At 46.1% G+C, this 14,560-nt stretch overlaps 1 protein-coding gene across 2 annotated transcripts in view; it reads left to right on the top strand.

Moving 5' to 3' along the window:
• Positions 1-14,146, top strand: part of Dok5 (docking protein 5) — a 149,765-nt gene extending 135,619 nt beyond the window's left edge. For both annotated transcript variants that reach the window (XM_027946432.3, XM_071607381.1), the window contains exons 7-8: positions 7,420-7,540; positions 13,420-14,146. In XM_027946432.3, the coding sequence (XP_027802233.1) occupies positions 7,420-7,540; positions 13,420-13,484 (186 nt within the window). In that variant the 3' untranslated portion in view covers positions 13,485-14,146. The remainder of the gene's footprint in view (positions 1-7,419; positions 7,541-13,419) is intronic.
• Positions 14,147-14,560: the final 414 nt, after the last annotated feature.

Raw genomic sequence — 14,560 nt, 5'->3', positions numbered from 1 at the left:
GTGGTACAGCCCAAGGACAGATTGAGGTGGGGACACTGAAATGACATTGTGGAGATGGTAGTGGTTAGCAGTGTAGCATGTGTTCATAACCTAGAAAGAAGACAGTGCAACTGTATACTTGGGCATTACACATGCACATTTTAAAAAGACAAAGAAAACAGGCTAACATAATAAAGGTGCTTTTTTATCATCTTTGTTGGTGGGAGATACTGGATACAGGATTGATTTAAAGTTTACCTTAGATACTTTTTTGTATTATCTGAACATAAAAAAAATAAGAATACTAAAAAAGAACACAAGTTATTACAAGTCTAATTAAACCCATAATAAGTATTGCAAAAACGTGGGCCCCTCTGCTCTCTCTGGTGCCTAGCAAAATATGTCCAGATCCAAAGCCTGAGATGTCTTTGAGGGAGCAGCCTCAATGCAGGGCCCCCTAGGGCTGAGGGCTCCTTGGCTCCCTCCTGTTCCTCCTCTTGGTGCCTGTAGTATGGGCTCAGCTTGAGTTTGTCACTGAAGGCCCAGGTGGTTAAATATGTTCTCCATGCATATTTTCTTACTTGAGCTCATATGTAGCTTTTTGTTGTCATTGCCTGAAAACTTTTTAAAGCTTCTGCCCTCAAGCCAGAAACACCGTCTGGTATCAAACATTTCAGTTTTAAAATAAATGTGAATGTTCCTATTATGACCTTGTTCAGAAACCCTTGCTAAAGAGAGTCTCACTATATGGGGCTAATTATAAATATTGCTCACCTTCATAGAACCCCACAGTGAATCACATGTGGTCTAGGAATTAGCTGCCAAGTAGTAACTCTTTTTCTCCAGCTTTACTGACAAGCTATTCAGGACAGAGGACCGTTGCCTAACTAGCCTAGGGTCATGCTGTTTTTTTCTGGCAGATTCTGGGCATTCACACAGATTGTCTGGTTTGCAAGGCTGGCCTCTTACGATGATGGGAAACTTTTCCTAGAATGGTTGGTCCAAAGGTGTTTGGACTTCCAAGTGTAGTCCCTTGGTAGTGAAGATCAGAGCTATCTGGGGATTCATCAGAAATCCAAATTCTGTGTTCCCTCTGCAGACACTCCAGGGGCAAAGCCAGGAATCTGCATTTTAACAATCCTTCCTGGATTGTTAAACGATACTTCTGCAGGCTAAAGGAAGATCCAGGGTGCAGAGAACATAGGTGGATTATGTTTACAGACACCGTTTTTGCAGGAGAGCAGATCAGCACAAGTTTTATGAAGAACTGTTGAGGATGCAGCCTGGAAAATACTGGAATGTGGTGGCTGAGGGGACTGCTGAGCTTTGAGCAGAAGGACAGAAAGATATGGAGATACAAGTCTCATCTGGAATTCTTTCTTGGGCTGGGTTATCCTTTCTGGCTCAGCTTTGCCCACAGTTTGTGTTTAAAATAGCCATAGACATTTGTTGATTATAAATATATCCTTTTTTTTGGGGGGGAGGGGTTACAGGGGATTGAAATCTGGGGCACTCTACCACTGAGCCACATCCCCAGCCCTATTTTTTATTTTATTTAGAGAGAGGGTCTCACTGAGGGTTTAGCGCCTCCCTTTTGCTGATGTTGGCTTTAAACTTGGGATCCTCCCTCCTCCACCTCCTGAGCAGCTGGGATTACAGGCATGTGCCACTGTGCCTGGCTGTCAATATATTCTTTTTTAAAAAATATTTTAATTGTAGATGGACAGAATACATTTAGTTTATTTTTATATGGTGTTGAGGATCAAACCTAGTGCTTAACATGTGTTAGGCAGTGTTCTACCACTGAGCCACAACCCCACACAACCCCAACCCTCAGTATATTCTTAAACTGAGGAAATCGTCAGGATTGGAGGAGCATTGGAAGTTTCAGGGGTTGAGAAGATTATCCAGGAGTGGATGTGGCTTCAAACTCACAGCTGAATCTTACTGTCACAGCAGTGTCTCTGTGAAGTCCTATCAGGGCCCAGATTGAGAAGATGGAAGATTCCAGTATGGTTTGCATGTACCAGAGGCCCCACTTGAGTTACTTTCAGGAGCATCCCAGGGAGGTTGATGGGTCTGAGCAGGGTGGAATTGGGTCTTAAAGTCCTGATATGCTGCATGGGCCCAGACAGTGTCACGAACACAGTGTACGGACTGGAAGCATCAATCCATCACAGACTGTCAGGCTGTCCACATTTGCCCACCACAGTGCTCTGTGCTAAGGCAGCTGGGTTGCAGAGAGGGACACTGTGGTGCTGTGCTGTGGTGAGGATGGTCTGCAGCTCTGCACTTCTGAAATAGGTGCACAGCACCCAGGCAGTGACAGCCAAATTGCATGAAGACGGAGGCTGTAGTGTGGCCTGCTGCTGGGGGGAAAGCTGATCCTTCCCCATTGAAAACCATCACAGTGGTCTGGTCACTAGAATTTTCTCTCCCAGCAAGGTCCATGTGATGTTCTCATTATGAGGACAGGCCCTGGACATTCGCCCTCTTCACTGTGAGTGTTGGGAAGTTTTTAAAAGGATCTGACTGCTGTCGACAATGATGATAAATGCCATGCTTCAGCTATTGTCACACAGGTCTTCGTTTAAATGTCACTTCCTCTGAGACTGCCTGACTGGAAGTATACCTGCTAGTTCACCGCATAGTGCTTTTAAAACAACGTACGTCACACATACGATCTGATTTTCTATCTTGGGTGACAGCTTCACTGAGATATAAACATGCCATATGTACCCTGCTATGCACATGGACCCTTTGAGGCTGCAAATTTAATAGTTTTAATATATTCGGGTTTGTGAAGCCATTGACACTATCTATTCCAGGATGTTTTCATCATCATCTTTAGCTGTTAGCTCCTAGACCGAAGCCACCCCCAATCTGCTTTCTTTTCCTAGGGAATGGCCTGTTCTGGACAAATCTTGCAAGTGGAATACTTCAATATGCAGTCTTTGTGACAGGCTTCTTTCACGTGATGCAATTATTTTAGGTTCACACAGGTACTGTGTGTCAAATTCCCTTTTTTTTAAAAAACAATCTAATAATTTTTCTAAATTTGTTTTCAGTGTTATTATCTGTCTCTTAGTTTTATAAGGAAAGAGACTTATAGTACCAAAGAGGTGATATGGAGCAGCATTGAAATTGTGACAGGGGTCTCCTGGTCCATGGTCTCTTCTCTCCCCCGGCAGCATGGTGCTACCCAGTTGGTAGCCCAGATTGATTGGCAGCACCAGGACTCAGGCTGGGCTAGGAAGAGACCTACAGGCATCCTGTCTGTGTAGGGGAAAGCTCACTCTTGAAGGACAAGGGGCACTTGTTTGACTTCATGAAGCCTGTCTCTCCTCCCTGGTGGCACCTTGAGCTCATGCTGCTGATGGCACAGCTGAGCATGTAGAACTGAACTCTCCTGCTACTGGTCTGTCCTAAACAATTATACTTACACTCAAGCAGATCTTTCCCCAAGCGCTTCAGCTCACACTTGAATGACAAAGCAGAGAGCGAGGTGAAGTCCTTACTGTGTCTTCCACAGCCAGCCACAGACAACCATGCTGATTTAACCTGGACTTGAAGTTTCTGCATGAATTCAGCGTTGGGCTAAGAAGACATGTCATTTGTTGGGATGAGAACGGTTTCCTGCTACTTGGTTGGGCAAAGGCTGGGTTTCTGCATTCTTTCATCCATCCACCACACATTCATTTAGCCTCTGAAGGCCCGGGTCAGTGCTGAGCCCCAGAGATAAAAGCTGTTGATCTCAGCTCTCCTAGAGTTCCAGGTCTGCAGAAGGAGGTGGGCTAGTTTAGTGGCTGTCGCACAATGGAGAAATGATTGGAATAAGCACAGGGCTATGAGATAGCTGCTGGGAGCACCTGATCCCCTTGTGGGAGGAGGAGGAGTCTGAGGGAACTATCTAGGGAGGTGATTGCTGAGTCTTGGTGAGAAGTGAAAAGAGGAGGGTGCTCTCAGGCTTCAGAGCCAAAGTGCCCCTTGGAGGTTGGAGCAGCTGAATGGCGTGGTGTAGGCCAGGGGAGGCATAGGAGTGGAGGGGTTGCTGGATCTGGGCTGTCTGACAGGAGATACTTGGTTTGTTGGCTGATTAACTCAAGAGACTGGCCTGTTTGCGCCCCAAATTCTTCCAACTCCAGTGTTTCATGAAACTGTTCGGTTGACCTTCAGAGGAAAGAAAATGGATGATTTGTAATTTTTACCTTTTTTAAAAATACATTTTGAGAGCATGTGTTTGCTGGAATATGCGGGGCCGGAGTGTGGGGCAGTTGTCGTGTGTAGTTTGTTCCAGTGCAGCACCGTGTCTGTATCTGCATGGAGCTTAGCACAGTTGATGAATTGGGGAAAGATGTGCTGTAATACTGAAGATGTGCTGATTCGTCGGGATCTTTTCCTGGGCAAGGGAAGCCCATATTAACATCTGTGCCACTGTCACCTTAATCTGGACAGGGAAATGCCCTTCATCAACTGCCTCCTGGGCAGGGCCTTTCCAGCGGCAGCTGCTGAAGATGGGAAACTAACAAAGCATGCTCCATGGCCTGCACCATCTAGCCCACGTGCCCACAGTCCACAGCGCTCACCTTTTCAGACGAGGCCTCCCTCCTCCCTCCTCCTCCACCACCCGGGCCTCCTTCAGCCAGTATTTTCAACCAACATCCCCTGCAGCCTCCCTGGGCTGTCCAAGCTATGCTCCAGAGGAACAGTGACTCTGGCTGTAAATGGTCTCACATTTTGAGTGGCCTTCCCATAGCCTGACTTCCCCCACAATTATGTGAATGAGAGATGTTTCAGGAATGTCATTGTCACATAATGGCATAGAAACCCCTATATTTTTATGGTTCAGGGTAATTTTTATTATTTTTTAATTATGAAAGTATTATGCCTATTGTTAAAAAAAAAAAAAAACCAAACTATTTGAAAGCGTGTGTGTGTGTGTGTGTGTGTGTGTGTGTGTGTGTTTCTAAAGGAGGAAGGTCACGGTTCTTTCCAGATACTCCAGGTTGCCCTGTGTTGACTCTTCCTCAAATGGGTGCTGGATCGGTTTTTCACCCGTGATGACCATGAGTGCCGTTCATTCCCTCTTCGCTAGTTTGAGTGACGTGAGCATTCAGGAACACGGGGAACTTCCCTGCTAGACTGACACCAAGTGACACCCTGAGCCTTCTCAGGCTTAGAGAATTATTCAGAGATATTTGCAGTGTTGGAAGGGAAGGCTTTTCTTGTCATTTTTTCCTCTGAGGACAATTAAAATGCTCCTTTTATAAAATTAGATATTCTTTGAAAAGGTTGAGGGGGAACCAGGGAGTCAGGCTTTGCACTGTTCTCTATAAAACATGGTGTGGGTGCCATCTCATTCTTGCTCTTAAGGAGGGTTTCTAAAAATACAGTCCCATCATGCAGGGACACCTAAATGGTTTTGCAGTAAGAAGTGAATAATTTGAAGTGACTGCTATTCCCCAAGTGTTAGCCTTATATTAAGAATGTTACTACATTAAATTTAATCTTTTTATATTTAGGAAATCAAATAGTCAGAATCTCTAAATTCAGTTCCTCCCCCCACCATATTTCTTAAAATCCATGTAAATGAGATGGAACATTACCAGATGTCACCAAAAAACTGTTGCTTCTTTTTTCTTTTTTCGGAGATTTTTACATATTCAGAAGGAGCTGCTGAACTTTTCTACTCGCTTAGTACTTAGCTTTTGTGCCTTTTGATTTAAGAGTGCATATTTAGGAAAGGGTATCCCATGAGACTGAGTGCGTTTCAGTTCTACTTAGGGACACATTTTGGTAATTGATATTAAGATGGGACCAGGAATATTGTCCAGCAAACCTACTATATGCAACACGTAGCAACAAAATCATCTTTTAAGTGACGATTATTATCTTTATTCAAGTTGAGTTTCTTTGACCCGGTGTGAGTCTCCAGGACATGAGCCTCGAGTCATCCTGGCTTTACAGGATGGACATAACCCTCCATTGCTGAAAGCAGGTAGAGAGGGGCACTTTTCTTTGAAAACAAAACCTTAAATGGGAATTGATTGCTGCTGTGTCGCCTCTTCTTTCTCCCATGCCTGTCTGTGCTCAGCGAGGTGAAACAGATGCACTGTACCCAGCTCTCCTATACCCCCTGGGAAGGTGTTTAGTGTCACTGCCCTTCATAGGAGCAGCTGCAATGGCATTGACCAGGTGTGACGGTTGGTCTGTGCTCATCGTGCTTCCTTCACGGGGAAAAATATGTGTGTTTCTCCTCAGTGTAAATCTTATGTCTCCAGGTAAAACAGTTGCCAACCATCATTGTGGACTGGCAATTCCCCAGGTCTTGACTGAGGGGCACTTAGGTTACCACTTGTTGCCACTGATTGAAAACCATGCCTTAGTGAACATCCCACACAAACCTGTGTGTCTGGGTGGGAATCTTTTTTTTAAGACCGCGTGCATCCAGGAAATCCAACTTTGTGAAAAAACCACTTCCTGTGCAGTGGCATGATTGACTGTGTCATGGCTTGTCTAGGACTGGGGATCTGGGGAGAGGGGACCCCAAGCTGCTTCCTATCCCATGCCCATTCTTCTCGTATGCCTGTCCCCATGACTGTCCCTTTTTTACCTATCCCACTAGGCCACCTTCTCTCAGACACCTCCCTCCCTGTGGGGTCACCTCCCCTGATGTGGTGTGGCCACTGGCTACTCCTGGAAGTCCATCCTCTCTTTTCTTCCCTTTCTGAACAGTGAACCAGCAGAGACAAGGAACCTGGTCAAGCGTGCAAGGTTTTTTCCTGATGCTAGAGGTTGGGCAGCCAGGTCAAGGCAGATTGAACTGAAAGGGAGTAAGGGCCACGTGGTAGGAGGTCTGGGATGGCCTCTGGCTCCGTGGACCCGGGTCTCCCTGGGGTGTGGCTGTCTCCCTAGTGGTTTTCACTCACTCACTTTCTCCCATCCTTGTTCCAAGACAGGCTCCACTCTGGCCCTTTCCTACCCATTCAGCACGAATTTCTGGCTCACCCACAATGGGCCAGGAAACCTCCCCACCCTTGGGAGGGAACAGTGGACAAAATGGACATAAACCATTGGCTCCCCTCTGCTGAGACTCTTATGTCTTCTCCATAAGAGTTCTCATTAATGCCTTGGAGGATTCGATCTTGCTGGCCTGACATGGGTCACTGGCCTGGTCCTGGAATTGTGGCCAGCGCAGCCCATCAGGACGGAGCTGAATTGGAGGGAAGGTCCCCAGCAGAGCATCTCTGTTGCCAGCAGGGTGAAGGGCGGGTGCATCTGGGCAAGCAAGGACATAGCTGTCCACCACGGCCAGGGAAGCCCCCGATCCACCGAGGGGCTGGCTCCGTGGCCCACCGGCTCCTGGCTCTCCTGCTTCCTCCCATGGTCAGTCCTTTCGCCTTGGCACTGCTGACACACCGCTCTCTCCTCTGCCCACAGCTCCAGGTGAAGATGAGCGAGCGGGCCTCCTCTCTGAGCACCATGGTGCCCCTGCCGCGCAGCGCCTACTGGCAGCACATCACGCGGCAGCGCAGCACGGGCCAGCTCTACCGCCTGCAGGGTAAGCGGGGCGACGTGGGCGGACAGGCGGCAGCTTGTGGGGGGCCCAGCCAGGCACCCCTGGTGAGCCACACTGGGAGACCCGTTGGGGACGGCACCACCCATTGGGGCCTGGAGATGGGGATGGGGGGACTCGTCTTTCCGCGGTGGCTGTATCTCTCAGGCTCCTGGGCCCTTAGCCTCAGAGATCCTAGATCTCAAGTTGTGGGGTGTGGCTGAGCAGTCCTCCCTTTGAACCCATCCCACGGAGCCCGGCAAGGCTGGGGGCTAGGCTCTGAGAAATAAGACTGATGAGGGACAGCATTAGTGTTGGTCAGGAACTTACTAGAAATGCCAACTGTCAGCGCCCCCAGACCTGCTGAGTCAGGAGCTCTGAGCCCGGGCTCAGCCAGCTCTGCTTGAGCAAGCCCTCCAGGTGCTTCTCCTGAGTGCTGCAGACCCCTGGAGGAAGTCTGGAGGGAGCCATAGCTGCACTGGAGCAAATCCTAATGAGCTCTCTCCCAGAAAAGGGGCCTCTGAAGCCGGGTACAGACCCATGCATTGGGAGGACAACAGAACAATTAAACATTCTACTTAAGCTTTTCTTTATCCTTCTAATTGTGATTTTTAAATTATATTTTGAAGTAAAAAGAACACTAAAAACTGGACAGCCTTTCCTCCCCCTGCCCTAGTTAACTCTTCCTCATCTCCAGTCTTGCTGCAAGTGCCCCTCTACTATCACTACTGTGAAGCCTCTGATTCTGATTATGGGCATCCTGAGATGGAGGTGATGCCCTCATCACAGTTTGCATTTCATGTTCCATCAAGTGATCACTTGACTTATGCAGAGACACCCAGGAAGGCAGGAGGGTTGGTCTAGTTTTATCCTTGCCATCATATCCCCTGGGCTTTGCATAGACCAGCCACACACACCCCCTGGCCCCCCATAGCATTTGCTGAAAGATGCTGTAATGTGAAGGAGGCAAAGAGGATATCTATATTTCTGACTTTAAAAGACTCCACACTCCGGTTACTAGCAGTGAGCATGCGTGTAGAGGTGCAGAAGAAGTTGATCCTGAGTGGCTCAGTGATGGCTGAATTGATATGTAAATGACAAATAGGACCAATCTGCAGAGGGGGATTGGGTCCAATTATGGCAATTTCAGAAGGTTTTGTAAGACTCAATTTCCATCATCATAATTTTGTCATATACGGACCACTGAGACTATTACTTAAATTTTATTCTGTCTCTTCTTATTTAAATAACTTACATATTTTTAAAAAGTGTACTTTACACTGTTATAACCACTGGTTATGCTTTTCTAATAGGCAGTAAGATAAATAATAATTATTGACGTTTTAAGAGCTGTTCACAACCTATCTTAAATTATCCTGTTGGTCAAAGGGTGGTCAGTCACTTACGTGACAAGTAAATGAGAAAGTTTGTGTATGTTTGTATCTGTACCACCTCCCTTCCTTTTTTTCTCCTTCTCTGCCTTTCCCCTTAAGAAATTAAATCAGGAGACATTAATGATGGTGGCCCTGTGTATCAAGATGAAGACATAATTTTCTTATTTTGCTCATGTTTGTGGGTTTCAATTCCTGTGCCCAAGTCACCTACCCTTTTGGATTTCAAGTTGATGTTTCTTGACAGCTGGAGGCCAATATTTAGAAATCATACAGACCCTTACAGGAGAATTTTTTTTGAGAAAAAAAAAGTAATGTCCTTTTCAAATTTAGTCCTCGAGTGCCACCTGCTGGTCTGTTTATTACTCTGGTGGGGAGAGGTTCCCACCTGTGCCACATACTTGAAGACATTTAATTTGCCTTCCTTTTCTCTCCCATTCCACTTTACAATTTTTAGATAAAAATTCTCTTCTGTGGTAGGCAGATACAAAAATCAATATATTAAGGACCTTTAGCATAGAAATTGGGAGAAATTTATGAGAGAGAAGCATTCGGCCATTTTTTGTTGAATTCCTTGTCCACGGGATTCTTTTACAAATGCATTAGGTAAAACAGGAGTAGTTTTCCAAATGTGCTGTGTTCAGGGCTAACCCTGGGAGGCAGCTCCCCTCCCACTCACCAAAGAAAAGTACTGTGGTCAAATTTTGGGGGGAAATGCTAAATGTTAAATTATCCTCTTGGAAATTCTGAATACAAAAAGGTCTTTTCAAGCCTCTGAGATATCCTGCAAGTAGACAATCTGTTTAATTTTGTTTAAACTGAAGCTCTACAAATTTATTTGAACACAAAGTCTATTTTCATCTTTTTCCCCCCTTTTAATCTAAACAACATGTTAGTATACTGCCTGTGAACGGCTGAAATCCCAGATTCTCCCTTAGGAAGGCCAGCCCCAGATAGTGTCTCTTAAAAAGCTGTTCTTTCTGAGGAGCCATTGTGCATGGGGCTTTGGACAGGCACCTAAAACAGGTGATCTTATTTAGATCTCAAAACAGCTTCCTGGGAGAGTAATTGATTCTCACTTACTACCAAGAAACTGAGAATCTGAAGGGCTAACGATATGCCCGGGTTCACCTGTCTAGCAGGAGTTAAGGTTTAAGGTTTTTGCCTTTGTTCTTCAGTCCATCCACTCACCCACTTGTAGGGTAGAGGTTTAGTGGCATCTCCTTCATGCTGTGTACTGTGCTAGATGGCACATGTGGGCAGGGCTGCTAGCCAGGTGCATTGCTCCTCTCCTGAGCCTTCTAATCAAAGGAGAGTCACAGGCAACTTAAGCCAACATTCAGTTTCTGATATGATACATCTAATAGTGATAAAGAAAAAATTTATGCTCTTTATAGAGAACATTCATAGAAAGGGAATCCAAGTTGTCGGTTTGCGGGGAGACAATGACAAGGCTTTCGTTGGGTAGCTATTGAAAGCCCAGCACTTATGCCAAGACCTTACGTGTAGAAGAGACAGCCAGGGAAAAGCCTTCTCCGTGGAGAGAATAGTAAATGCAAAAGTCCTGAAGCAGAAATGAGCTGGGGAGTGTTCAAAAAGCAGAGGAGAAACAGTGTGGCAGGTGCCTAAAGGGCATGAGGAGACAGCTGGGGTGATGGCTGCTTGTGCTGAGAGGGGAAGCTCAGGAGGGTCCTGAGCATGGCTCTGTCAGCTTTATTTCCTAAGGTAAGGGATGGATAGAGAACAAAAGGACGCAGTAGAGCAGCCTGAGGCCACTGCACATAGGCAGGGAGTATCCAGCTGTAGCGCAGGGCTCCTTTCCCACACCCTCACCACCTTCTCCCACTCACCACCTAGGATCATTTCCCTTAGGCCACGACACTCCAGTGCCCCTGTAACTTCAGAACCCTTCCTCTGCAGTTGTCTTGGGAGACAGCATCACCTGTTTCAAAACTAAACCAAGAAGAAATAGGCATCTCTGTCATGTATCAGATAGGAAACCAAAGAGTGGCGCCACATGTGTGTCTCTCCAACAGCATCTTTCACGTGGCCGTATTTGCTTCTCTGGCATTGGCAAGGCACGACTGTCCTCTCCATTTCAGTGAATGAAGAGGCGCAGACCTGTGGAGGTCAAGTACTTGCTCAAGTTCATGAGGCGCATGGGTCGAAGGTTGGCATTGGAACACTGGTGTTCCTAGTCCAGGGCTAATTTTCATGGCATGATCTTACTAATGGGAGAAAATTCTGCCTGGATTGGAAGTCGTGCACCCTGGGATCTCAGTATCTCCAAAGATTGGGTCTAGCCCAATTACATATTTATTTTGACGATGATAGACTTTTGGAGCAAGTGGCTGCTTTGCAGAAGTTTGTGCAGTTTTATGAATATGAATTCGAACACTCTCACGTATGTCTCTTAACTGTAGGATAGGACCTGAGCCCATGGGAAAGGGCGGCAGTAAGCCAAGCTCTCATAGGCATGTGCTGAGTCCAGGCAAGACAGAGAATGGGATGGGGCAGGAGGGGGAGGCAGGCCCCTGGTGCTGCTGGCAAGGGCACAGGCTGCAGTCTGCAGCCCCCTGTAGTCGGTCCTGCTCTGTCTGGGTAGAATGCAGGGCCAATACTGCCTTCCAGTTTTCCAAGACAACCTGGAAATTGTCAGCTTCATGGGGGGTCTGCAGTCATTTAAATATTGGCAGCAGTTTCACTTTTGTGGGAGTCTGGGTCTGTGGAGGCTGGAGAAGTCCTGGGCCAGATGTGGCCTTCAGGCCAGTACCAGCTTGTGACCCTGTGTGACCTGCCAGTGTGGGCAGGGGAGGAGAGTCCATCAGTTCATCTCCTGTCCTCAAGCTAACCACAGCTTTCACACCAAGCCAAGAAGATTGTTAGCCATTATGCTGGAAGCTGTTAAGTGTTTTCCTTTTGACTTGCCCCCAAGTGGATGCTGCCTGTTACTCTCTCTGCTAAAGGTGCAGCCAAGGGCTTTGCACTTGACCCAAGATGTGAATTTGGCATTGACACTCTTTGATGGCTGCTCCCCCAGGACATTATCAAACTGGAATAGTTCACCCCTGCTTGTTGACTTCTAGTACTCTCTCCCATTAATATAGTGTGTGTGTGTGTGTGTGTGTGTGTGTGTGTGTTCTGGGAAGAGAATAGAATGTGTTCCAGATAGCAGTAAGTTCTGGTCACGTAGGGTGCTGTGAGGTGGGTCACTGTTAATGGGCACAGTGACTGTACGGCTGGCTACGTCATTTGCTCTTGGTTCAGATCTGAGGCTTGCTCATATCTGAACCTGTGGTTTCCTTTGTGTCTCTCCCTTTGTTTTGCTGTTGTGCTCAGAGTCCCTTAAGTAGGACTTTAAAGCTCATGAAGTCCCTTGTGGTTTCTTTGATCCTGGTAGTCCTGCCTGTAGAACAAAGCAGATGTTCCTCCTCATTCTAGAGAAGTGGAAAATGAGTCAGAGGTCCTGTATTTCCCTGCCTACCTCATGCTTCTGGTGGGAAGATTGGAGCGTGCCCGTACTGAGGTCTGACAGCAGTCAGGGCTGTTTGTGATAACATAAAATAACAATGGAGGGCTTGAGGGCCACAGGCCACCATAAACCTGCTTGCTTGGTTCAGTGCTTAAACAACACTGCTTTGAGCGTGTAGATGGGCAGACGAGCTGCCTTGGCCCCAGCCCTGCCTCACTATGCCCTGTGCTTGCTGGCCTCCTGCGTTGGTTATCACACACCATGGCAGATTTTGCTCTTGAGAGCTCCCTCTAGCAGCCTGAATTCCTCTGGTTCTGGCAACCCCCGGCCAGCAGGTGGCAGGAGAGCATCTTGGTTTAGAACATCAGGGGCTCCTGTCTGCAGGGATTGGCAAACCAGGCCTGTGGTCCCATACTGCCCACTGTTTTCCTCAATAAAGTTTTATTGGGACATGTCTGCTCATTCACTGCATATCAACAACGGCTGACTTTGTGCCACAGGCATCTGGACTTTTATAGAAAATGTTTGGCAACTGCTGTGTTATGTCACACAGGAGCTGATTTTTCTTGATTTTCTTGGCTTTGCTTGGTTTGGGACATACACTTGAAATAAAAAAAAAGGATAAATAGATTTTAAGACATTTCCTTTACATTTATAAAGAGATATAAGCAAAAGTTTAAGCAATATATTCTTATTTTTGCTTGGGTTTCCATGCAAATGTTTCCATAGTCCTGTGTTTGTCTTTTACCCCCACTGAACATCCTGGGCGTAGGGTTTGCTATAGATGAAAAAGAGGAAATTGACTTTTGATGGATGGAACGCAACCTGATGCAGAGGCTACATGCAAATATATGCTAATCATACAGTCTCATGACTTATTTGCATATCACAAGTGGCCCTAGGAAAGAATCCCATGTCATGAGTATGTTACTTATTTATATTAGAAATAGAAACTTGTTACTAATTTGTCCCTGGACTTTCTTGAAACCTAACTGTTGCTTTTCAATTGTTTTTTGGAAAAGATGTCTCCAGCCCTCTGAAGCTTCACCGGACAGAGACTTTTCCTGCCTACCGGTCTGAGCACTGACGGTAGCTGCAAAGAATTGTTAGCACACTTATGATGAGTGAGCCACAGATCCATGCAGGAGGCCACAGAATGGCGGCAAGGGAAGTCACAAGGAAGGAAAGAAGCCTGGTGTCCTGGCTCATTGTGTGGTCACGGGAAACTCTGCAATACAATACATTTTTTTTTCCTTTTCCTTTTCTTTTCCTTTATTAAAAAAAAAAAAAGTCTTAGCCTGATTGAACATGCTCTATAGATACCGACTTCCCCCTTCTTTACAGCTGGATGGAAAGAAGTCAATGCCACAAAGTGACTTTCTATCGTAGACACCTTGTCCCTTGCTCTTCTCTGCCTCTGTCTTTTTTGTGGATTTGTGTGATTTTCCTTCTGTTTCAATTGTATGGCAGTCAGTATCGACAATAAAATGGCTCTTAATTATTTGATATTTGTTTACACCCTACACCTCAGTTACTGATACTGTGGTTAACTACTGGAATCATATTTGATTGTATTACCCATTAGTCAAATCAGTGTTTGGACTCACCCTCCACCTGCTATGTTCAGAACTAGACTTCCAAGAACCCCTTTATTATTGTTTACAAGGTACAGTTTCTCTCCTTTCATCACCCTTTTTAAAGCCTTTATTTTGTTGGAGTACCTTCATAAAACATTTTAAAATAAAAAGATCATTCTTCACCCCTATGGTCTTTGGATTCTGGTAACACAATTTTCTCTGTATCCTCAGCATTTCCCATGCACCTGTGAAACAAAACAAAACAAAACAACAACAACAACAACAAAACTTTCCTTATGGACTGTGAGCAAGGCCTCTGCATTGCCCTTGACATAAATTCAACCATTTATGCTTTTGTCCACTTACTCACTAAGCTGGTCTGTGCCGAGCATCTGTTAGTGCTCTGTGGGAGTCCAGAGGTGCAGAGATGCAAAGACCAGGGTCCTGGGACAAGGACTTTGATCCCAGAGGAGTAAACGCCAGGGAGAGAAAGTTGCAATTACAATGCACAGTGATAACTGCTCAATGGACCCCGTGGCAATGACTTCAACAGAGAAAGTCACTCTGTCCTCCACACTTTCTCACT

Source organism: Marmota flaviventris, chromosome 2 (genome assembly GCF_047511675.1).
Source record: "Marmota flaviventris isolate mMarFla1 chromosome 2, mMarFla1.hap1, whole genome shotgun sequence".
NCBI classification, from domain to species: domain Eukaryota; kingdom Metazoa; phylum Chordata; class Mammalia; order Rodentia; family Sciuridae; genus Marmota; species Marmota flaviventris.
The sequence above is the reverse complement of the archived record's forward strand: the minus strand, read 5'-3'. Positions and strand labels throughout refer to the sequence as shown.